Source organism: Homarus americanus, unplaced genomic scaffold, assembly GCF_018991925.1.
Source record: "Homarus americanus isolate GMGI-L3 unplaced genomic scaffold, GMGI_Hamer_2.0 scaffold50325, whole genome shotgun sequence".
In the NCBI taxonomy this organism is placed as follows: domain Eukaryota; kingdom Metazoa; phylum Arthropoda; class Malacostraca; order Decapoda; family Nephropidae; genus Homarus; species Homarus americanus.
In genome coordinates this window covers 324,837-349,170 of record NW_024742772.1, presented here as the reverse complement: position 1 = coordinate 349,170, position 24,334 = coordinate 324,837, and the positions used below count along the sequence as shown (strand labels likewise).

The following is a 24,334-nucleotide window of genomic DNA, read 5'->3' as shown; positions in this document are numbered from 1 at the left end:
CAATTTTCTTCAGCTGAGAGCCCGAGGCAATCAGAGGATTGAGAATTTGCAAGATTTAACTATTTACATGTCTGCACATAATGCAAGCACAAACATTTAAATATACAGGAGTGCTCTGATATACAAAAAGTTTTTCATAAATTGAAGCCATTTTTCCCATTGACTATCGTTATGTAAAGGGAGAGACATTCCTATGAGGAGGAGGGGGGGGGGGGATCCAATGTAACTGCAGGGGTATACTCATTTATAAGGAATTTTTTTGTGGGAAGCCTTACTGTATCTGTAGTTTCTAAGCACATGTATTAATCAAAATAACATTCATAAAGTAAAGTATACTGTAGTACAGTACAGTTTATTTCATCCACATTAGAATATATTCTATTAAGGGGAACTGTAGGTGGTTGGTACATAGGGTGATCAGATATAAATTTCTACCTCTTATTAGGTGGTTGGTTAGCCATAATTTTAGATCAATATATTGTATCACCTTCATATGCATGTAGAGTTTTCCCTTTATGTTTTTTATCTTATGATAATTATTTTATATATATATATATAATTATATATATTTTTTTTTACACAATTGGTATGAAAGATTGTGAGTACCTGTACATGAAAACAAAAATGAAGAAAATTATGCCTACTCAAAATTACAAGTTGAAAATAACTATACCATAGCTAACTCACAGCTCAACCTAGTAAGGAGAGGATTGGGAAGATGTGGCTACAATGATAAGTCAAACTTAGTAACATGCCACCAGCAATGTAAACAGATGCAATTAAAACATAGTTTTTAATTTTCATTAAGCACAGAAACATTGCCACACACTAATCGACACTACAGTATACTGCTTACTGTACGCATTCAGCATGGAATGCTCTCAGATGCCTGTGTCAGCAACTCGGCATCTTCTGATGCTACTAAAAATTACCATTATTTTTCTTCGTATACCGAAGCGCAGGAACTAAATTTATTTTTCGTATTAGTGAATTTTCGAAAATCTATGTTACATAAATTGAAGCCTATCAAACATCATTCAAGTGATATTGCATGGTCATCCAAGCAGACAATGTAATATATTGAAATTAATAAAAATCTAGAAATGTAATCTTAAGTATTCTCTGCAGCATGGATAACCCACCGTCTGCCCAATCTGAATATCCTGTTGATGGACATGCGGTAAATCATCATTGAGATTTAATAAACGAACTAAAATTTTTATTTGAGGAATTGACCCTGAAGTTCCATCTTATAACTGAGTACAGTGATCCCTCGGTTAACGAATTACCTTCCATAAGATTCTTAACTTTGGTTAACGAGCATTCCCTCGATTTACGAATTACTTAGGAGCGCCCCACAACATGTTTTCGCTTGCACACTAGCGGTCGCATTAGTCCGCCAATACAGTAATCGGTTCTAGGGCTTAAATTCCTTACTATTTTAGTAAATATCAAGAAGTTTGTAGTGTACTATTAAATAATTTTAAAAGTCTTATATTAAATTGTTTAGTAATTTTAACAATTATTGAACATAATTTAAGTGCAGGGAAACTAGTTTTTAGTGCTAAACAGCCTGTCAACACACCAAGCAGGCATCAGTCTCTGTCTTTTCAGTGGAGGTAACATCTTGCTTCAGACTCTCTCCAACATAAATGCTTTTTTTCTGTTTCCAGTTAAATTATTGGTCATTTTGAAATTTATTTTACATATTGACAATGTATAATGCAGTGCAGTGTTGATTTAAAGAAAATAATCTTGAATTACATCAAGTGAACTAAAATTTTATGGGTGAAATGGCGCCATGGGGTGACTTCTCTTCCACCCCAATGCCTTCTCTTCTCCCTTCTCCTCCACCCCCATTCTAATTCCCATCATCATCATCATCATCCAGGAGCCTTCTACATACACACCTCAAAGTAAGTGTACTTTACTACCTTTTTTGTTGACTTTAGGCAATTTTCGCTGAGCTGGAAACAATTACTCAAAAACCCATTGAAACAATGGTTTCGGTTAACGGGCAACCTTCTGGAACAAATTGTGCTCGTTAACCGAGGGACCACTGTATAGATCAGACACCTCATGTTTAGTCCATAAGTAAAATGTGACATTGAGTTCATCGGTCCCTCACGTGTGGTTGAGACTATTTCAGAAAATAATTTCTCAACACAATCCTAAATAAATAGGAAAGCACAGGAAGTTGCCAATTTACACCATTTCTATCCGTATTGTTCCAATAAAACGACATTTACAAATTAGGGAATAAATTTCCATATAAGTTGTGACTATCATATGTAATGTCGTATTTGTCATAAATAGCAATTAAAAACTCATAAATTATTCATTATAATTCAACCCAATTGCCACTACTGAACAACCTAGTTTGTAGTTAATTACCTGTCAAGAGCTCTTTGAGGACTCCAATATTCTCTAAACTCAAAAGTAAAGGGACACATTAATCCCTTGTAATAGCAGTTTAGGGCAGGATATCCAGTTTGCACCTCCAAAGGGGGAATTTTCATTACAGTAATTCTATTTTAGTTATTAGTCCCTCCAAAGAAACCAGATGTCCTCTCAGTAACATAAGGCCAGACCCTGGTAAAACAATGTACTGAGTGACATTCTATGAAGTTTGGACATGATGCTGGGTACTGCTGATCCAGCATTCCTATTGGGTCACTAAGCAAAAATTTTCATTAGATCCTCTCAGTACACCCAAGTGACAAGAAGAGTAAAACTGGTCATGTTACTCACATATGACTTATGGGATGAAGACTCATAGCTTTACCATTCTGGTAAGTGACACCTACAAGTATTCCATTATATTAGAGACTATGATTTTGTTGGCAAATGTGACTATTTTTCTGAAATTTAAACCCAGTCGCATTTCAGGGGTCATAAGAACTCCGTTTTTCAAGCCAATGACATGTTGACTATAGAACAGGAGTGGCTCAATCCTTATTGCAGTATAAAAAAATATATACACATTAAAAATATTAAATGAAAGAAAAAAAAAGAAAAAAAAAACTCATGCAATAATGTGTTTACAGACCATATGAATCTTTCGATGACATACTGGACACCTTGATCCCCTGTCTAGGAGACGCTGGGCACACTGGTAACATGTCGCCTGGTGAGAAAGTCGTCCATGTATAATCGAGGCATTTTTTGGACGCAAATGGCATAGTGGGCATAAACGAGAGGCCCAATGATTTAAATGGGACAATTTTGAGAATTTACAGTTATTGCTTGAGCTTGCCTGTTCTGCATCTCTTAGTACTTCCTGAAGTGTATGGGAAGACTGGAACTCTTTTCCGTTTGCAGAACTGAGCCATTCCTTTCCAGCCTTGGTTGACAGAAATCTTGAAACATGTTTCACCTGTGCTTTTAATTCTTTCACATTCTTGGTTTTGCTCATATTAGATGGTTTGACAGACCCTATATGCATTCTTACCCTTTCAGATTTACCTTCCAAGGAATTTGATGTAGCTGTTACCTGACAATGGGGTGATTTTTCTATTTGTAATTTATTACTAAAATCTTGATATGATCCCAAACTTCTGATAAGGGATTTTCCTTTTGTATATGTTTGAAGGGTACTTGTTGACTGGATGCTGGGATACACATCTGGCAAATCATCATCATCTTCAACTTCCTGGCTCAAATCAGTTAAACTCCCCTGAGAGAGGAAAATACCTGAATCTTGCGAACCATAATGCTCAAAGGTAGAACTTGTTGATGGTTCACTACTCTCTGCTGATAAACTGGAGCAAACTGAGGGATCTGTACTCTCTGCTGATAAGCTGGAGCAAACTGAGGGAGCTGTACTCTCTGCTGATAAACTGGAGCAAACTGAGGGATCTGACGTGCTCTGCCTTTGCTCATTATCCTTGAATGGAGGATGTGAGTTGGAATTTTCAAGGTCTTTACTTAAGTTTCCTGACGCTCTGTTGGGTGTGGGAACCTGCTCATCTGGTACTTCAGCCTCTGTTTTATGCTTCTTATGTTTGTTCTTGAATCTTGGTTTTCTCCTCCTGCACTTCTTCGGTCGTTCAGGTAACCAGTTTTTTCTTAACTGCAAAGGAAGGAGAAGTCGTTAGGGAACGTAGCACAACAACACCCAACAAACAGTCATGAATAATTTGGAGGCAGTCAAGAGATAGGTAAATATTCAGGAAAAATAAACAGTATCAACTCCTAGAGACACATATAACATTGTTTTCAAGAGACATTCACCAACTATATTCTGGTCACTCGAAGCTTACAACTGAGGCCTAGGGTCAGTTTGTAGACAACCAATCAGCTGACTTGCTACAAACTTTACCTAGGCCTCAGTAGCAAGCTTTGAGTGAACATACTATTCTGTACATATGTGAAGATACTTATCATAAACTTTTTTATAAAATAAATTGTATGGACACCTTAAATAGAGTAAATTCTGATTTGATGGTAAGTTTGTCTCATTTCCAAGATAAAAGTTGTTTCCTGTGTACCAAAAAATTTCTCTAGTTTGCTAGATAGTACTTCACAAAAAAGGGAAATTCATGTCAAATTTCACTTGTGATCCAACCTGTGTTAAGCCAGCCCTGCCCTGCACTGTCCAAAATTGTGATACAGTAGTTTTGCACATCCACAAAATCTAATAATATACTAAAAATACTAAAAAATTGGGGTAAAAATTTGATCAAAAGAAAGGAGAAAGTGGCACTGATCACGTTGATGGAGTTATATATGATCTGCACATACAGTATAAGGGTACTAACAGTTTTTATAAAATTGTAAAGTACCCAGTACAGTATAGTTAACTCAATAAGTACCAGTATGTATTTCATCTATAATTTTATGTTACATGATGACCTGTGTTATCCAGTGTGACAGTGCCAAACATGGCAGTTTTCTCCAGGTACAGTGATATCTCCGTTAGCTGAAATAATTGGTGCAGAGCACTTCCGGGAATGAGAGATTTCAGGGTAATGAGACGACTCTCAAAGGCAGAAAACTATCCCTCATCCCCCAAATTTTCTGGGTAATGGAAAGTTTTTTTTCACAATTTCCAGAAAATGAGCCTGATTTTCATCTCTTAAACCCGGAAAAAACTCCCCTATCCATGAAATTTTCTGGGCATTGGGAAAATTTTCTCAAAATTTTCCGGAAAATGTGCCCCCTGGAAAATCGTTCCCAAAGATAGAATTTTCCGGAAAATTCCGCCTTTGGGAACGATTTTCCGAGAAAATTTCAATTCCGGCTATTGGAGAGTTCTGGGGTTGAGGGATTCCGGCTAATGGAGATATTAATGTACAAGTATTCTGATTTCCTCCTGTACTAACACTTGACAATAAGTTCATAACAATGTAACTGAGCTCAGGCCAACTGCCCGATGGGCATAAGCCAATCTGAAGTCTGTGGATAATTTCCTCTCCTGAAACATTGTCACTGACCAGCTGGTGTAATGGTGGATATCTGGCCACACAACTATACATTTATCTTGTTCTTCAAAAACTTTTATCAATTTATTTGTGTACACATGGCTCATGCTTTATGTGACTTCATGTAACCATTTGTGTATGGGGTCACCTCTCTGCTGAATTAAATCAGCTGGCATTGGCCAAATAAAATATTAAAAGTGGCATCCCATAGTGAAGGGGTTATTGCAATATGATACAGTATTAAGAGATGACCCTGTTCATAACACACTCCTACACCGTGCAAGAAAAGTACACAATTGGCCACTGTACGTTCAAGCCTTTTGTGACTAGTGTAGGCACAAGTGGACTCTACCATGCAGTTGGGGCATATGAGGCCTAGTGGGAGCAGTGAGTGAGTAGTCTTTCAAGGCAGCCTAAGTGCTACCTCACTTAGTGTTGCAGTGTCTATTGTTGTGTATGGATCTATGCTACTCAACTCTCGCCTCTCTCTTGTAGCGCATGGATTTGTCACTGCTGTTGACTAATGCAATGTTGTCTAAGTGATCTTCAAGTGCATCTCCTAATACATCTACTTATTAACCCCTTCACCGCAGAGGCACCACTTTTAATATTTCATTTGGCCATCACCAAATGATTTTTTTTCTCACTCAGAGGCTACCCCGATCACAAGGGGTTAGGTGATGAAGAGAAAGACAACTATTTAACCATTAGAAATAAAGATATATATTAAGGAGAGCTGAAGCAGGTGACAGTGTGCTGCAACTAACTGTGCATTTGACCATGGAGAGAGAACAATACATACCACTAAGAAAAATGCTGACAAAATAAGGAGTTCAGCGATGCACTCAACATCTCTTCTCAGTAAACATAATGAACAAGTACAAGAAATCCTCAGCAAGGAAAAATATGATGGAGAAGATACTCAGAATATATACTGTACTGACGACCAGACCCAAAAACGAAAATGGATGATCTCAAGTGGTTAAGTGTCCCTGTTGATGTTAAGTATTCAGATAAATACCCTGTTTTATTTCTTTTCCCATACTCTCAGCTGATTATTTTATGTTATTGGGGGTTGGGGGGGTGTTCACTGGATTTGTTATGAAATACTGTTATAAATAATTTTTTCTTGGGGTCAGCAAATTTCCTGGAACACATCCCTATTAAATAAGTATTCGTGTAATTGTCAAACAGTCGGTCCCAAAGGTTTAGATCTAGAAAGATTCTACTGTACATCTTCGTGCTTCTACTTTGTGCAAAATCTCCCAATAGTCTGATATAACAACAGCAAGGGTAGAAAATGGCCATAAAATGTTGATGGTGATGAATGTGTTACATCATGCCAGCTAACACTTGATCTACCATTCACATGAACGTCCACATTACTTTGAGAAAATACTGTGTTCTCATTCATGTACCTAAGACATGTCACAACTCTATACAGGTTCATCACTGGTCAGACTAAAAGATGACAACTCACATGCCAACATTTGCTGCAGTATCGTACAAATGGCTTGTTTTTCTGGCCACAGCTAAGGCAGGGCCAACGCTCCCCCACTAACTCTGGGTCATCAGTCGACTCATCTTCTGTATCACTGTCTGGCCAAAAGTCTCTCTCTGACTCATAGAGGGCGTGGAAAGCCAACACTGCTACCCCAACATCCTGAAAGTGATTTTTTATATAGAATACAGTCCAATAAATATTTACAACAAAACACCATTTTTTCCTTACCTATAATAAATGGGGGTTGACAAAATATAAATCTATCATTTAATAATGTTTCTCAACAAAAAGTGAGATTCTGCAGGGTAGAAAAATACTAATGAGATCCAGGTATGCAGCACCTTTGCCCACATAAGAAGGCATCTGATTTATATTTAGTTGATGCACATAAGATCTTTCAAAACTGTAACTCATTTGTACATTGATTAAGGACTTACTATACCTAGGAGTACAGTACAATATAAGACTTGTGCAAGTCAATTCCTGCGGTGATGCAAAGAGGAGTATCACATAACCAATTTGGGTCATATTATCAACAGCCCTTGTTGACCTACCACATATTAAAAAAGAAAAAAAAAAGTTGATTTGAGTCAATTTCCTTGAGACCTTTATTTTGGATGTGAAGTTGAGGGTGACACCTGGTCTGGTGGAATCTATGACAAGGGCGGTGCTCAACATTAACCGACTGGTTGAACATCTACTAGTATTTTGTACTGTATATCACTTTTCCATATACTTATAGTGTTCCTTACTTTCCAAATTGTAGATTATACTTACTTTAAGTCCAAGGTTCTTCCACTTGGGCTAAAAATAACTCCTCCAAAGAGTGGTTCAATGAGTCTTAATCATGGAATTCCTTAAATATCAGAGAACTTCTTGTATAGTTTCCCTGGACTAGTGTTTGCTTGTGGTCTCTCTCAGATATAACAAACATGGACACACAAGAGATCTGTAAACTATCTCATGCAGATTTCCTAGTAAACCACAAGTAGGCCATAATAATGGACGAGTTGATGGTCGGATTTTTTTCGTAAGATGGCAGGTCAATGAGTAAAGAAAATGCTTAAATTCACTATGGTAATGATATTTTAAAATAAATTGGACCAAAACGTGTCAAAAATAAGGGTTAGAGTTGCTAAAAAGTCACGTGACTGCGAAAAGCTCTGTGACTGGTTGTGACATTACTGGCTGGGGCGAGCCGCAGAGCGGGAGGCAGCCAGCTGTAGCTGTAGCTGTCCAACCTTCTCGGCTGATCGGCTCTGTAAATAAATATTATTAGATAATCAATTGTGCTTTACTGTGCAACACAGTAATACTATTTTGGAAGGTAGTGACGTCATTGCAAATGGCTGCCCTGTTTCTAGAGAAACAAACTTATTTCATCTATTATAGCAGGACTTTAAACTTTTATTACAAATTATATATACCATATCACTCTATGAACGTGGTAGAGTGTATTTCTTATGTTTATCCAGAACCATCAACTTGTCCATTTCCAGCTTTGTTTAATTATCTACAGTTTAAGCATCACAAACCTCAATAATGGAGTCGTCATCGCCATCCTCTGAGTGTTCCTGGTCTTCCTCTTCCTCGTTGTTGGTGACGTCAGTCTCCTCGTACTCGGTGTTGTGGCACAGTGCTGTAAATAAATGGGCAATACTGTACTGTATGTACTGTATTGCATTTCACATAAGATAAAAGACACTGAAATAAGCTCTAGGACAATAAATGAAATACTGTATTTCTGTAGTTATATAAAAAAAAACAAGATAAAAGATAGTACAGTCGGCCCTTAACATACGCGGGGGTTACATAACAGAGATAGCCGTGGATGTTAAAAATCCGCGTATATGTGCTGCCCGCCCCCCCCCCATGTCCTTATTTACCGTATATACCTGTGTGTAGTTCGAGTTTTTAAGACCAAATTATTTTGCAAAAAATTGGGGGTCGACCTCTAAAAGGGTAATAGTTTCATTAGGTTGAAATATATTTACCAGTAACTACTAGTAAACAATGGAAACGACGCACCAACGCACCACCAGCTGTGAGTGTCGGTACAGTCGCCAGGGAAGATCTCTTGTGTCATCATAGCTAGCCCAAAGTAGCCAAATGCATGGTATGGTATACACAGGACGATGTAAAACAAAGTATTCAGTTGTTAAAGTTTATTTATAGATACTGTACATAAATTTTTTTTCATTACATTTGAAACATCAATCTTTGTAATTAAATTTGATACAAAAGAAAACTATGATACAGTACCATATTTTCATTAAAATATTACATCACAAGTATATTTTACCTTAACTGTGACTGAATTAATATATTCTCAGAAATAAATATGGAAATGTAATATTTTGGCTGAAATGACGTACATATTACTGTACAGTGGAAAGTGGGATAAAATTATAAAACGATGACTTTCGCTTTCTTTCGTTGTTCAAAAGATTTTACCATAATCGCTTTTCGAATGGTTTCAGTTAAAAAAACTGTTGTACTGTACTCGTACTGTATTACAATAATATTCTATCCTATCATTAGCCTTATAATCCCACAACTGAAAACCATTCGAAAAGCGATTACGGCAACATCTTTTGAACGAAAGAAAGAGAGTCATTGCTTGCGTCACAATTTTATCCCACTTTCCACTGTAATACGTACATCATTTCAGCAAAAATATTACATTTCTATGTTCTCAGAAATAAATGGTAGTTTTGTTGAAACGTAATGTACAGTATTTAATATTAAAATGCAAAAATAGCTATAAAAACAATTAATACACCCGAAATATACTGGCTGGCATCTCCACTCATCCCTGCTCCTGCGTCCAAGGTCACCTCACCACTCCTCCCAACTCGCTCCCTCCGCACCGTCACTACTGCCGACAACAAACACAAATGTTTTGTGAATAACTGCACCTCCACTTCCTATGTACAGTACTTGTACTGAACTGTACTGTGCTGAGCATTTTTACAAACAATAAACATGGCAAGAAAAGCTATTAAGAAAAAGAGATAAGAATTTCACTTTACTGTACCGTACCTCTCCTCGGCGACAGGGCGGGGGTCATCGGGCTCATCGTCACTCAATTCCATAACAGGTGGTGAAGTGGATATAGCTGCTTCCTCACTGCCGCCAGTGATTGATGGTGTTAAATCTCTCCTTCGGTGATCAAAGAACATGGTGATGGGGAGTTGTCGTCTCTTTCTTTCATTTCTTCCATGATGTTTTTGTATGGAGCGAAAACGTCATCCATCCCTCGCATGAATTTCAGGGCACGCACCATGGAGGGGTCCATACTATAGGCCAGGTTTTTCAGTGCCTCAATATTCCTGGTCACCTCCCCCAACTTCTCCAACGTTATTTCTTGGTGCTCTTCCTCATCCTCTTTCCCTTTCGCTTCCTCTTCCTTGCCTGAGTCTACTAACTCCAGTAGATCCTCCTCGGTCAGCTCAGTGTCGTGCTCTTCAATTAGCTCCCTAATCTCGTCCTCTGCCATGTCCCGGAAGCCTTCAGCAGCCACTTTCCTTGACAGTGCCAGGGTCTTTCTGAATATTTTCATTAAAATCCATCAAAATCATTTTCCTTGTCATCGTCTGCAGCACCAAACAGCTCCTCCCAGTCTTCTCCTTGAACAGGGCTAGAGGGTAAGTGTTTTTCGAATCGTTTTCAATTAAAAAAATGTTATAGCACATGTATATTTTACCTGAACTGCGCCTGAATGAATATATTCTCAGAAATAAATAGTAGTTTTGCTGAAACGTGATGTATTTCAATGTAAAATAGGATAAAATACATGACGAAAACAAAAGACTTTACCTAACCTTCCAATGTTCAGGAGATGTTACTCATTTTTTTAATAGTTTTCGGTTAAAATACTGTTATATTACAATGATGTTATATTCATACTGTGCTTGATATACTACATTCACAGAAATGTAATATTTTTGCTGAAATGACGTACGTATTACAGTGGAAAGTGACGAAAACAATGACTTTTGCTTTCTTTCGTTCAAAAGATGTTACCGTAATAGCTTTTCGAATGGTTTTCAGTTAAAAAACTGTTGCATCACAAGTGAATTAGGATAGAATATTATTGTAATACAACAGTTTTTTCACTGAAAACCATTCGAAAAGCGATTACGGTAACATCTTTTGAACGAAAGAAAGTGAGTCATTGCTTTCGTCACTTTCCACTGTAATACGTACGTCATTTCAGCAAAATATTACATTTCCATATTCTCAGAAATAAATAGTAGCTTTGCTGAAACGTAATGCTCAATGTAAATTAGGATAAACTACATGAAAACAAAAGACTTTACCTAGCCTTCCGATGTTCAAGATATGTTACTCGTTTTTTTAGTAGTTTTCGGTTAAAATACTCTTATATTAGTGATATTCTATTCATACTGTGCTTGATATAATACATTCACGGAAATGTAATATTTTTGCAACTACAATGCTGATGTCAACACAAGTGTGGTTACAGCGAGACTGACTGAGTGAGGGAGAGTTATGCGTGTGTGTGTGAGGTTGCGGGAGCGGGCGGTGTCCCGTGTTCGGTGCCGCGCGCGATTTGAATGTACAGTGAGTTCTGCTATAACGCGTGTTTTGATAATGCAAATTTGCTCTAACGAGATTTATGAATTAGGAACGGTATTTGTATAACGCGAACGCTTGTTTGCTATAACACGATTTTTGCTTACTATTTCTCCAATTTTGTGGTACAGTGGGGTATGCTATAACTAATCTAATTGGTTCTAGAACCTTGTTCGTTATAGCATTCATTCGTTATAGGATTAATCCGTTCCAGGCCCCCAAATACAACCACTTAACACTGAAAAATATAATATAAAATTGTAAAAAAGTGCATAAATATGCATCTAAACCCCTGAAATAAAGAATATCATTAATATTTGTAATAAAAAAACAATAAATTAGAAAAAAAAAAATTTAAATAATGTTCATTGTAGGAGTTTCGTTCGTTATAGCATTCTCAATTTTATAGGTAAAACCGTTCGTTATAGGAATATTCGTAGTAGGATCCGTTCGTTATAGCATACCCCACTGTATTAACTGTGAATACAGTAAAGAAGAATATCAACAAGAAGCGTTCTGGTGATAGAATTCCCGGTGATGATCGTAAAAGAAAGGATATAACACTTGAAGAAAAGCTCGATTTTATCAACCTCAAAATCACCCTTCTCCCCCATCAAGTAAAGTGTTTCATTTACTGTATGATTTCATTATTAGATATGAATGTAACATTTATTTAGACTGTGCTATCCTTTGTGTTAGGCTAACTACTAAATTTTTTCGATTTCGAGTAATCTGCACCTAACCCTATTTTCTCCATAAGCCCTGTTATTTCTATTACGTGATTTTCTACAACACGATATTTTACAAGAACACAATTATTGCGTTATAGCAGAACTACCTGTACTTCAATTACTTCAATGTACAGAATATTCCTCCGGCGGGGCAATCCGCGTATTTGCAAATCCGTGCATTATAAACCCGCGTATGTTAAGGTCCGACTGTAGTACTGTACTGTAATAATAATAAAAATAAACTAAATAATAATAATAAAACTAAGAACACATAAAATACATAAATAAATAATTAAAATATAATTACTGTATTGTAGAACCAATAAAACAAATATATACTGAACCCAGGTAAGGTCAGTCATGGTTTACAATGTATTTCTAAACAGTGAGTGTGTTACTGTGCTTGCTGGAACTGTTACTGTACTGTATATACCCGAAGTCTATTGGATTTACAGCCTTGTGAACCAGAAGCAACAACAGCTGGAGGAGTACACTAGTCTCTCGCCAACACGGGGGTTAAGTTCTATAGCCGCTGATAACATTCATCAAAGCCAAACAAAGATTAACTCTCTCATAGCATGTCCCACCGATGCCATACTCTCCCCACATGCTAGTCTATCAAGCACTTCAACTTTCTTTTCTAATGTCACTGCATTCCTTGCCTTTTTTAACTTCTCACCTTTATCACGAACACTTATTGAATGTTTAGGGGCCATAATTAAAGGTAAAATCAATATCAAAACAGTACAAACTACCTGACAGAATACAGAGCAGTAAGGTACTACAGTACACTTCAAGGTCACAACACTGAAGAGAGTGGAGAGCAGTGGCGGGAGATAAGACGCTGCGCGGAGGACTAAAGACGCCGTACTAAACCTTGGGTACATAAAACTCAATGTCGAGGTTGATAAAATGGTATACAATGTGAAAACCCTGGATAGGTGGAATCCGTGGTTCACAAAGGTCTACTGTATAAGGGATTTCTAGTCATCAGAGTCATCAATACCCGTGGTTTCGAATTTAGAAGGCCATATTATGACTGAACTATGATATGAGTCAAGAGGACCCACACTTACATGGATTATGAGGAATAATATCCATGGAGTGGGGAAGTCTCACCAGAGAATGATCCAAATATCCCGCTACACCACCTTGCATCTCCCAACCCCCACCACATTCATCACCCAGACAGCAAAATTCTACTTATCCAAACTCCTCGAGACCAATGATGGTTAGGATACTTGGAAGTGCCTACAAGAACATGTATTAACCCTTTAGAGAGCAGTGTAGTCCTTAAGTGCGTATTTTATTCTGGTTAACGTCACACGATTTTATGCAGCTGAGAGAAACTTCTGCACCCTAAAGAGTTAATTAATGTTGGGTAAAAATTCGGTTTAGTGGTAGCTTAGTAACTCACTGGGAATGCGGTAGCCTTTTGCCACTGTTACAAGAAATGTAACTATAAATGTTGTGGAATAATCAGAACAAAACTCTAATGTTGCTTAGAAATATAGAAAATATAATATAAAACTATAAAATAAGAAAATGAACATGGGTGTGTATGTGTGTTGGGGTGACCATAAGTGTGTAGGGAGGCAGTGGGCTGTAACTGCATTGCCGACTCATCCCCCCCCCCCATGAGATGTCACGGTGTACACAGATATTTTGGATTGTCAGCTTGGTGACTGCCCACCTTAAATTGTTTAATCTCCTGCGGTTATTTATTGTGTTTTGTGTTTCATGTGCATTCTTGAGACATCATTGCTATTGTTTTAGCCATGAGTTCAAAGCATTGTGCTTGCACTAAATTAAGTGCTGCCCCTAAAAGGAAGTGTATACTTGTACTGTATTACAATTCCACCAATAATTGGCCATATAATCTTACCACCTGCATAGTATAGTAATCCCATACATCAAAGCCTTTATTAGAAATCCTACCTGTTTCATATCCTTGGCAGCTGTAGGCAGACTCTGAATCAGTCCCACTCTCAGGAACAGAAGGAATGACAAGCCTAGAGGGAAAACCAGATGTTGGGCATCCTTTACTGTAAGAGGCTGTCTCTTCAGCTGTAAGTCTAGATGGTCCAGCAACAGGAGAAGTGCTTAAACTTGCCTGCATATCTTGAGATATCTTTAAATCCAAACAAGTTCCCGCACTACTTCCTAATTCTGAAGTTTTACTAGTTGTAGGTAAGCAGTTATCAGATGAGGGAACTGCCGTTTTGTCATTGGCATTATCTAACTCTAACCTGGTGTCAATCCTAGCAGTAGGAACATGACTATATTTGACGTCATTTCTTGAATCACAGTCTATTAACCTCTCTTGTGTACTTGATCCACTTGCAGGAACAGGCAAAGGTTTTACCCAAGTTGGTCCACATGTTGAAATATGTTTTTGAGGATTTGACTGCACCGGCAAAATGTTTCTTGCTACCAATAATCTGAAAATATTACAAAATAATGAAGGTATTATAATCACTTTGATGTTAAACAATGGTGCAGAATCTATTAATTCTCCTGTTATTCACCAAAGTCAAACATTTACCAGAAGTCACCCAAACACTAGTAATGAGGGCATTCTGGCTATAAACAGGCTAGGGCTGATTAGGTGTTGCTGCATTCGTCAGGTTTATTTATCTATTGATTTAATATGATAATCTCATATGATTGGCCTCTTAATATAACATCTTCATTAATAGAGAAAAAATACAATACATACTGTACTTGAAAATAAAAGGATAAGCTGTATCAGAAGGTTATTTACTCATGATGTGTTCGTGTGAGAGCGTTCTGCAGACCAGCTTACAACAGAGGTGACTATAACACACTGAATAGTATTTGATATGAAGATACCTTCTTAAAAATGTTATTTACTACCTTTGAGTGTTATATGATAACTCAGTTTGGCTACTTGTACAATTAGACAAATGATGTAATGAATAAACCAGGGTATACAGATGCATAATACCTTACACTACAATATTACTTATTAAGTGATGATAAATACACTACAAAAGTATTTATTAAGCGATGATAAATAACACTGCAATAGCATTAAGTGATGATAAATACACAACTGTATTGTACTAATTTACTAAGCATTGAAGAGACTGGGGTCTGCCCCAATTAGTCCGATTAATCGAGGTTCTATTGTATTGCTTTTCTAGTAACAGCCCTGTTTGGTCACTCAAACTTAACCTAAGACCAGACACTGTCACCAGGTAGGAAAACACTATACAGGGCCTGAGTTGTCTGGGTTTACGATTACAGAGACTTTTGAGGTGTTTTGGACACATACAGTAGTGGTGAGAAACTTGTATACTTTTCAAAATTGTTCCACAATAGGTTCCACTGGAGCACTTCTGACACCATGGTAATAAAGTGGAGTCCCGATAATTAACAAAATACAAATTCACGTTCTTAAATTCACAGGTACCTCTATTGCTACCTCTTTTTTTTGTGGTCAAATATTGTATTATGTGGCCGAGCGCTGGCTGCTGCCATGTTTATTTACATAAGAAACCATAATAGTTGTGGAAATATCATTTCAATGCTCTAATTTGACTTGGAAATAAAGAAAATATGAAATAAATCTCACTTCAATGCTCTAATGTGACTCACTCATACAGAAAATACAATATAAAACTGTAAAAAAGACAAATGAAAAGTGGGAAGTAAATTGTGTGTGGGAGGTAAGATTTTGGCTGGTAGAGTGAGCTTCTCCTCCAACTCCATTCAGGAGTGCTCCTGCAACCTCTTTAACATACAACATTATGCAAGCTCACCTAAATTCCAATGTCATTTAGGTTTATTTGGTAACGGGTCAATAAAAAACATTGTAAGGTATCAAATAAAAAAAATAAAAAAATCCCACACTCAAACCCAGGGTGTGCGTTCTAGGGTTAAGTGGTATTAAATTCCCGATGTTTTGTTTACATAGTTCAGTCACAGCCAGCTCAGCATAACTCGCAGGATTATTATAAGAAAGGAAGGAGCTGTTTATGTAATATAAAGCTACTTTTTGTACAACATTTATTTGTTATTGTATTTTTTATGTATTATGTACAAGGTTTAGTGCTTATTAAAGCAGTTATGTAACAGTTTATGGGTATTTTTTGGGCCTCTGGAACCAAACTAATTATTTCCATTAAATCAATTAAATGATAATTTGCAACATGATAATTTATGTCTTCTGGTACCTAACCAGTGAATTATCGCGACACCATTATTGCATGTATAGTACAAACTGCATGAGTTCACGAATGGCACAAAGGATCGCGTCTCCCAGGGACTGCACCAAGTGAATCAAAATGTGTTTAAACAGCTAAATTTATTAAACTGTCTTACCAACTACAGTGGTATATGGAGAATTGCTAACACCAACTTGTATTATTATTCTATCAAGAGTAATTAATCATGAACCAAAACAACAATTCATGTACAGTATTAAAAATTTTTATTATATAGCACAGTACAATACTTACTTAGCCTCATTGAAGTGGAAACGCTCGACTCCCAAGGCTCCTCCAAGAGGATCATTCCCACAGTTCACATAAAGGATGTCATTGGGGTCAAATAGATGACGCTTACTATACAGGTAAGTTTTTAGTAGAGTCAGTATCTGAAATGTCATTGCAAGTAAAAATACAGTACAGTATGACTCCTGGAGAGTCACCATAACATGACCAAAAATGTAACAGAAAAAACCCATAATGACTGATCAAATATTTATTCCAAATAGTTTTGGCAACAATTGGTGACCTCCTCAGTGGAGTTACAGATAATAACCATTACAGTCATCACTACTAAAGATCCTGACCACCAAGGCTATTACTACAGGATCCAGTTTGAACACACCCTTGTTCAACTTAAAATTGTAAAAAAATTTTTTACAAACTGATTCACTATACACTGTACTATGTTTCCTAAAACCATTGCAATTGTAAAATAGTTGGTTTACATTCAATTATTATTTTTTGAGGCATGTAACAGCCGTTTATTACTGCTGTTGCCTTTGTAACAATGGAAATTGTACATGAATCTCCTAGCTGTTACATTTTGTAACTGATGTAGATTGTGAGTAATCTAACCTGCTAACACTTGTAACTGTCCTTGTTAGTTCCAGCTGGAATTACTTGAAAATACTGTATTATATTTGTATATGTTTGTTAATAGTTGATGTTCACCCAAACATTATATGGCTTTCTTAGTTTATTATCCAAAAAATAGATGCACACTATGTTGGTGTAATAATGAATTACCCGATGATGGCCAACTGACCATTAGGAGATTATTACAGAGCTTCTTCAACACGTCTGTGGTAACTGGGATACAAGGATCATGTCAGCAGAGGGCCAGGCACTTTGTGATGAGCCGTTCTAAATTACAGGTGCGTAGATAACATGAAAGTCATCTAACACAAAAGGAAGTGATACGCTGTGCTTAGTTGCTCTTATCTAGTTAATTTGGGTAATGCTAGTTATATAATTAATACTTGTAACTAGCCTACATTTATATGTTGACAGCTCTGGACTATTACTGGCATAAACACAGAACTGTACCACATTGTTAGTATTATGTCTTAATGGCATATTTATGTTCTTTAATGCAAGTTTCTAAATTCCTGCCTGTGTCATCAACACAAATTAAGTCACAAGCCTTATATGGAATTCTGTAAATAAAGATCATAAGTAGTGACGAATGTGCCAGTTTTTATCTGTAACTCCACTGAAGGGGGTGACAGTTATCACTAGGGCCCGGATAGTTATGCATTTGCATATTTCATATGCAAATGCATATTTTGCGTGATTTCTATGATAAGTGCATATTACCTAGATAACTGCATATAAATGCATATTTTGGTAAAATATTCATCTGGCAGTATCTCTTTGTTGCCACTGAATGAGCACACGTGGTACTGGGAGGTGAGGTGAGGTGTGGTTAGGTGAAGTGAGGTGAGGTCACGTCGCTTTAATCTGTCGTTTCCACACCTGGTCATGACTCATTGGACTAGTGAGTTAGTCAGTCAGGAACAGTATACTGGAAAAAAGGTCCTCGGCAATTTCGTTGGTTAATGGTGTTCTTGATGAACTGAAAAGTTTGCAGTCTGATGCTTACTATGGTAAACTGAGTAACGTGTTGTACAAAAACAAGGGATTTGAAAAGCTGAAAAAAGTCAGTCAGATAATGTCTGGTGATGCTATTATTGACGAGACGGTACAGCCACTCACTATGTCAGACCTCCTATGTATGAAACATGCACCAATCGTCTCGTGTGATGTAGAAAGGGTGTTCTCAGAATATAAAGCTATGCTGACAGACAACAGGCGGGGTTTTAACTTTGAGAACTTACGCCACCATGTCATCATCAAATGCAACCACAATCTGTAATGTCTGAAAATATGTCAGTCTATAATGTAAATACATGTTCATATATATTTTTTGAAACACTTTCACATATATATGTTAAATACATTACGTATATTGCTTAATAAACATTAACATTAGTTTATATTAACTATTTTGTTTCCGTATAACCTGCATGCTTGGCTTTATAAGTGAAATTTTTTAGTGAATATAAATGCATATTTCCCCCGTTTTTAGTGCATATTTGCATGCATATTTCATGGTTTTTTAGTGCATAACTATCCGGGCCCTGGTTATCACCAAAACTGTTTGAAATAATTATTTCATCTGCCATTGTGGGTTTTTTTCTTTTACAGTAAGTAATTCTTCAAAACATACATAATAATTATTTTCTAGAACTATCACTTGTGTATTGTATTTATTAGTATTGTACAGTCACAATCAAAAGGCCTGTCACTTCTGCTGCTCCATGAACCCCGAGATTGAGACTCGTTAGCCTGAAGCCGTAGACACTGATGTATTACAGTACAGGGTATATTCTATTCACGGATACTTTGGAATTATGAGTCTGAATTTTGGAGTTCGTGGAGCAGAAGTGACAGGACTTATGACCGTGGTTGTACAGTACAAGCTTCCCTCAATTTCTGTAAGGGTTCTGTCCCATAAAACTATTTGTAAATCAAGCCTCCATTAATTGAAAGATGCCTGTAAGGTGAGGTAAGGTTCATACTGTCTATTCAAGACATAACTTAACACAGCTTGTTCATGATTCTTGATGATCTTTCATCATTGGTAGTCAAGCCTCTGCTGCTGATTCTAAGGCATGGCATGAAAGTGGTCAGTTGGCAAGTACTGTACAGCTTAATATATCTTACAAATATACAGTGACATGAAATCTTTCGGAAGTTATTTTATGGTAATGTTTATTTTTGAGAAAATTATGGAGCCTTACAAGAGAAGGCTATGCTAATATTCTTCAACAATATTAAACAAGAACCTTTTGGGCTATATTTTGTCTTTGAAATTATTCGTATTTTTAAAGTACAGGGGGTCCCCGACTTACGAACGTCCGCCAATAAGAACGGGGTACTTTAAACTCCAGTATTTTATTTACCTGACGACTTATTTTTTACTTTCAGTTCCTGTATTTTGTCATTCCATTTCTTCTTTTCTCATAAATTAAGTGATTTTAGATGTATATAAGGACTTAGGATATGAAATAGTGAGATTTTAAACATTGTTCTGCAAGTACGGTATACACATAGCATGTGTTCCGACTTACATACATTTCCGACAAAAGAACGTCCTCAGGAACGAAATCCGTTCGTAACCCAGGGACCCCCTGTACTGTAGTTTAAGTCCCCACAGTGTCAATAAGAATATTTTTGTCATTCAATTAAAGATTACTTTCTTTCCAAGCTTTTAAAATGTACAGACAGACATTATTGCCCCACAGGCTACCTTACCAGGTGCTGTGTAAATATAATAAGAATCAATGTTCACATATTGGAACTATGGTCATCATATAAAAGGCCATACAGTATATAGCAACTCTTCTAACCTCAAAATATTTCTTATGAAGCAAAGGTTGAATTAGTCACTAGCGTACATAACAGCAGTAGGTATCACATGGGCAAAAACCGAACCACAAAAATGTAAGAGGAAATAACAATCAGTACCGTCTTACTTCTCTGAAGGGATATGGCTTGTGTGTAGCTCCAACAGCAGCAAAAGTCTCCCTCAAACATGAGCTAAGGTGAAACAATGGTATGGGGGCAGGTGCCACAAGGGTATCACATTTTTGGATGTCTCCAGTGTTTGGATTCCCTTGTAAATGACTGTGTGTCTCTCCAGGTTGTTTCACATTACTGGTGTTGTCTTTTTCTTCAACTGACAACTTCTCCACATTCCTACAACTGGTTCCAGAAGGTTGAGATGAAGGATCGATGGTAGAATTTTCTTTACATTCCTCTTGTTTGGCAGGAGAGGGTAATTGCTTTCCCTTTGAGAGGATGGTGTCCTTTTTATATTCTTTCATTCTCAACTGTCATAAGAAGAAATACGTTAATAAACCACCATCAGCATCAGGGTGAGAAAAACCATGGTTATTGCATAAAATAGTTTGTTTTGACCCTATAAACCAGTTCTTAAAAATATTTTCCAGAGGTTTGACACAATCAATTGCATTTATCTTTCATATGGTATGTCAATCAATAACTGTACAGTACAGTATATTTTCATTATAAACTAGCAGGTATCAAAGGAAGTACATTCTGTTTAAAATGGTGGGATGTCCGTCCCCCGGCTAAGAGGTTAGGTAGGTTTCTTTGGTTGGTAATGTCAGGCTCTAATAGGTTCTGTGCATTGTCTTATAATTTTTTTTCTTACTTTCATCAAAAGAACATCTGTGGAAAAAATTAATGAAATTGAACAGTGCATTCTGGTGTTAGCCATCTGCACCAGGATTATGCTCAGCTTTTCAAAAAAGCACATTCCTCACATGGTAACTGGTTCATTGACATAATTCCAGGTCCTCATGACTCAGGACACACTTCTCTGCTCATCTTTGTTAGGAAAAATAAATCACCCAACTCATGACAAGATATGTGTCTAATTGGGCGTATACATCAGTGTTAATCAGTCCACAGTTATCCTTAGTTTTGGTACCTTTGTTTGTCCCCAATTTAGCTACAAAAGGTTCCTGTCCCAAAAAACCCTCTGGAAATAAATCATTTTGTTCATCAAAGCACATTTTCCCATAAGTTCCTAAAAGTTGCAAAACATTCTTACATTGTTTTCTCCCCAAAGTCTTAAAATGCCACATGGTACAAAACATAATTTCAATGAAAAAGTCAATAATAAACAAAATAGCTGAAATACATGCAGTACAGTTATTTTAACGTGCCTCAAAACATATTCCTCATGCATTTTTTCAGCTACGTTTTACAAGGTAAGAAAGATTTTAACTTCTGCCGTTATCTGCACGTATTGTCGTCCACTCTGTCTACAACCGACCCACTCAGTCCGAACAAACTCTCACGTCCACAAAAACCGCAAAATTACATGTACAATACAGTACAATGCAGCTTAAAAAAAAAAAGTTGCTTTCATTGGTACCAGATATCAAAGTAAGTACAGGTACATTCTGTTTAATATTGTGAGGGGTCCACCCCCAGCTAGGAGGTTAGGTAGGTTTCTTTGGTTGGTTACTTTTACTTACTTTTATCCTCTTCGCCACTGATCGGCTCGTTAGCCGCTTGGGCGGTCACTCACGTCTCTGTTGTGCACTGCTGGCATGAACTGGCTCCTGAATATATCAAAACCTGCTCCAGTGTTGGTCAAGTCTGGTCTTGAAAGAGCTCACACATGGTGCCGTCACAACACATTCTGGCAGAATGTTCTAAGAGTTCACAAATCTCACTCCGAAAAAGTTACCCCTCACAGTTTTCTGGACTTGCGGCTTCTTCAACCTTGAGCTGTGACCTCTTGTGGGGCGAGCACCCGGCAGCTCCAGGCATGTACATTCGACTGAGTAGTGTCCTCTGAGATGTTTATACACTTTGATTAGGTCGCCCCTTGCCTATCTGTAGTATAAGCTGGGCAGTTGCAGGCGCTCTATATCTCTGGGTAGCTGAGGTACCGTAGTGCAGGCGCCAGTCTGGTGGCCCTTTGGACATTTTCAAATATCCGAGTCTCTAGCATATCTCGGGGACAATACTCCAGGGGAAGCACCTCACTCTTGTAGATCGTGACGCGCAATGGACCATCCAGATATCTAAATGACCTTCTTATAAAACCTACTCATTTCGTTGCCTGATTCATCTTCTCACAATGGCCTGAGAACTTAAGTTCGACATACATACCCATTAGATCAGGCTTGGTATTATTTTCCTTTAGGACATAGCGCGCCCCAAAGTTATAAACTACTGAAACATTTAAATCTTCCTATTCTGAGCATTTTGAACCCCATATACAGCCACTCCTTGACTTACGACAGGGTTAGGGGCCCAAATCCAGGTTGTAAGTCGAAAATGCAAAGATAATACATAGAAAATCTAAAATGGGTGTCTCTTTTTCTTCTCAGCACCACAAAACTCTCACTTTTAAGCTTGCCAGCCACTTTAAAGGGAATTACAAACGAAAATTTTGTCAGTACACAGCGCAATCACTAACGTCAGGACTCGAAAATACGTAATTTGAAAACATTTTGGTACGACTGGGGCGGTCGTATGTCCAGGTGGTCGTAAGCCGAGGAGTAGCTGTATACCAGGCAGAAATGGATAATAGCGCCACAATTGAACTTAATCGATTTTACATACTTTTCAGTCTTCGTCTGTGAGATGTTAATGTCGTGATTTTTTCGACCAATCAAAACTGAATTTTTTCAAAGGAAGGAGCCAAGGTACGGATTAGAAGAATTTAAATTTCAATGACCAGTGTGACAAAGGCCGTGGTAAAGGTTGGGTGTGATTCGTGCTCCTACAATTATTTTAAGTTTATTGCCGAGTTTTACGAGAAAGACGATCAAGCTATCCAATTCCTAAGTAATCACGGTGTTCTCCCTACGTCTGTTGAGTGCCTGCACTGTAAATTTAGAAAGAACAAGCATCAGAGGTTGACCCTGAACCTATCCCTGGTCCTTCCACTTTTAACTAAGGTATTGTACTTTCAGACATGGCGCTCCCCAAAGTTTACAACTAGGGAAACATTTAGATCTCATTATTTTGAGTCTTTTGAACCCCATTTATATTAGTTGGAAATTAATAGGATAGGTTAGGTTAGTTTAAGCTAAGCCTACCGGGGACCCAGGGGCAGAGACCCATGCTAGGGGTTAGGTTAGAAGACTCGTTTTCGTGTTTTCCTCCACCCAAAACCCCGATTTCCCAGGCTCTCCCCCATTATTGATGGAGGGGGGGCAAAAAACGAACAATTTCCTAAAAAAAAAAAAAATGAAGGGCAGATTCGTTTAAAACATACCAAAATACACTGAAAAAACATATTGGTCAACCCCATGAGACTCGTGTCCTAAAATAAAAATTTACTTCAGGTTCCATTAGGTTCTGTACATTGTTGTATTGTTTTTGTTAATAACCATCGTCCAAAGAATATATGTGGGAAAAAAAAAAAACCCAACAGATCGTTAGCCATCAGCTCCAGGATTCCCATAATTTACATATACCAAATTTTTATAAGTGCATCTGACCCTTAAAATCAGACTTAAAAGTGAACAAAGACCACCACATTTAAACAACCAATGAATACTGTACCTTCACCTATCCCCGAACTACCGTAAAGGCATCCAGAATTGAATTAATAGGCCAATTAAAGACCCCTTAACTACAAGGCCTCTTACCACCACTTGACGCGGAGCTGTTTACAAGAGAGACAGGACCATCATGTTAACATTATACCACGAACACTTACCTCAAAGCCCACAACTATTTTTAAATGTTAATCACTAATGTTAAACTTAAATTTTATTGTATATAATCTGTTGTTTTTATAATCTTATTTGTAGTTTTTTGGGTTAGTTTTTTTTGATAAGATGAAGACATGTTTGGTTGGTTCAGGCCTCCTAAAACAAATGGTTTGGCGTCCTATTTTGTGGTATTATTTTAACATTACTTAATTTTGAGATTAGTTCAAAGCAGGTGTTTGGATTGTAATTTGATTTGAATTTAATTTGACCATTTCCCCACTTACCAGCTAAT

General features: G+C 37.3%; 1 protein-coding gene across 3 annotated transcripts; it reads right to left on the bottom strand.

The window, feature by feature from the left end:
• Nucleotides 1–1,843: 1,843 nt before the first annotated feature.
• On the bottom strand, nt 1,844–24,027 carry LOC121877023 (E3 ubiquitin-protein ligase Mdm2-like). 3 transcript variants are annotated; one of them, XM_042382628.1, is made up of 7 exons: nt 23,977–24,027; nt 20,311–20,667; nt 16,742–16,878; nt 14,196–14,698; nt 8,463–8,566; nt 6,904–7,086; nt 1,844–4,072 (listed from the first exon to the last, which is right to left on the bottom strand). In XM_042382628.1, the coding sequence occupies exons 2-7, from the start codon at nt 20,659–20,661 to the stop codon at nt 3,026–3,028; spliced, it is 2,325 nt and encodes a 774-aa protein (XP_042238562.1). In that variant the 5' UTR covers nt 20,662–20,667; nt 23,977–24,027; the 3' UTR covers nt 1,844–3,025. The 3 variants fall into 3 exon arrangements, with proteins under 3 accessions (XP_042238562.1, XP_042238561.1, XP_042238563.1); XM_042382627.1 differs by having other exon boundaries at nt 23,891–24,000; XM_042382629.1 differs by lacking the exon at nt 23,977–24,027 and having other exon boundaries at nt 20,303–20,521.
• Between the last annotated feature and the right edge of the window lie 307 nt (nt 24,028–24,334).

Bases quoted from the DNA above. Each gene is read 5' to 3' on its own strand.
- LOC121877023 (XM_042382628.1), bottom strand. From the start codon at position 20,661: ATGAAAGAATATAAAAAGGACACCATCCTCTCAAAGGGAAAGCAATTA. The intron at 16,879-20,310 runs GTAAGACGGTAC...ATGACATTTCAG, and splicing joins AGCCATATCCCTTCAGAGAA to ATACTGACTCTACTAAAAAC. The intron at 14,699-16,741 runs GTAAGTATTGTA...TAATATTTTCAG, and splicing joins TTCCACTTCAATGAGGCTAA to ATTATTGGTAGCAAGAAACA.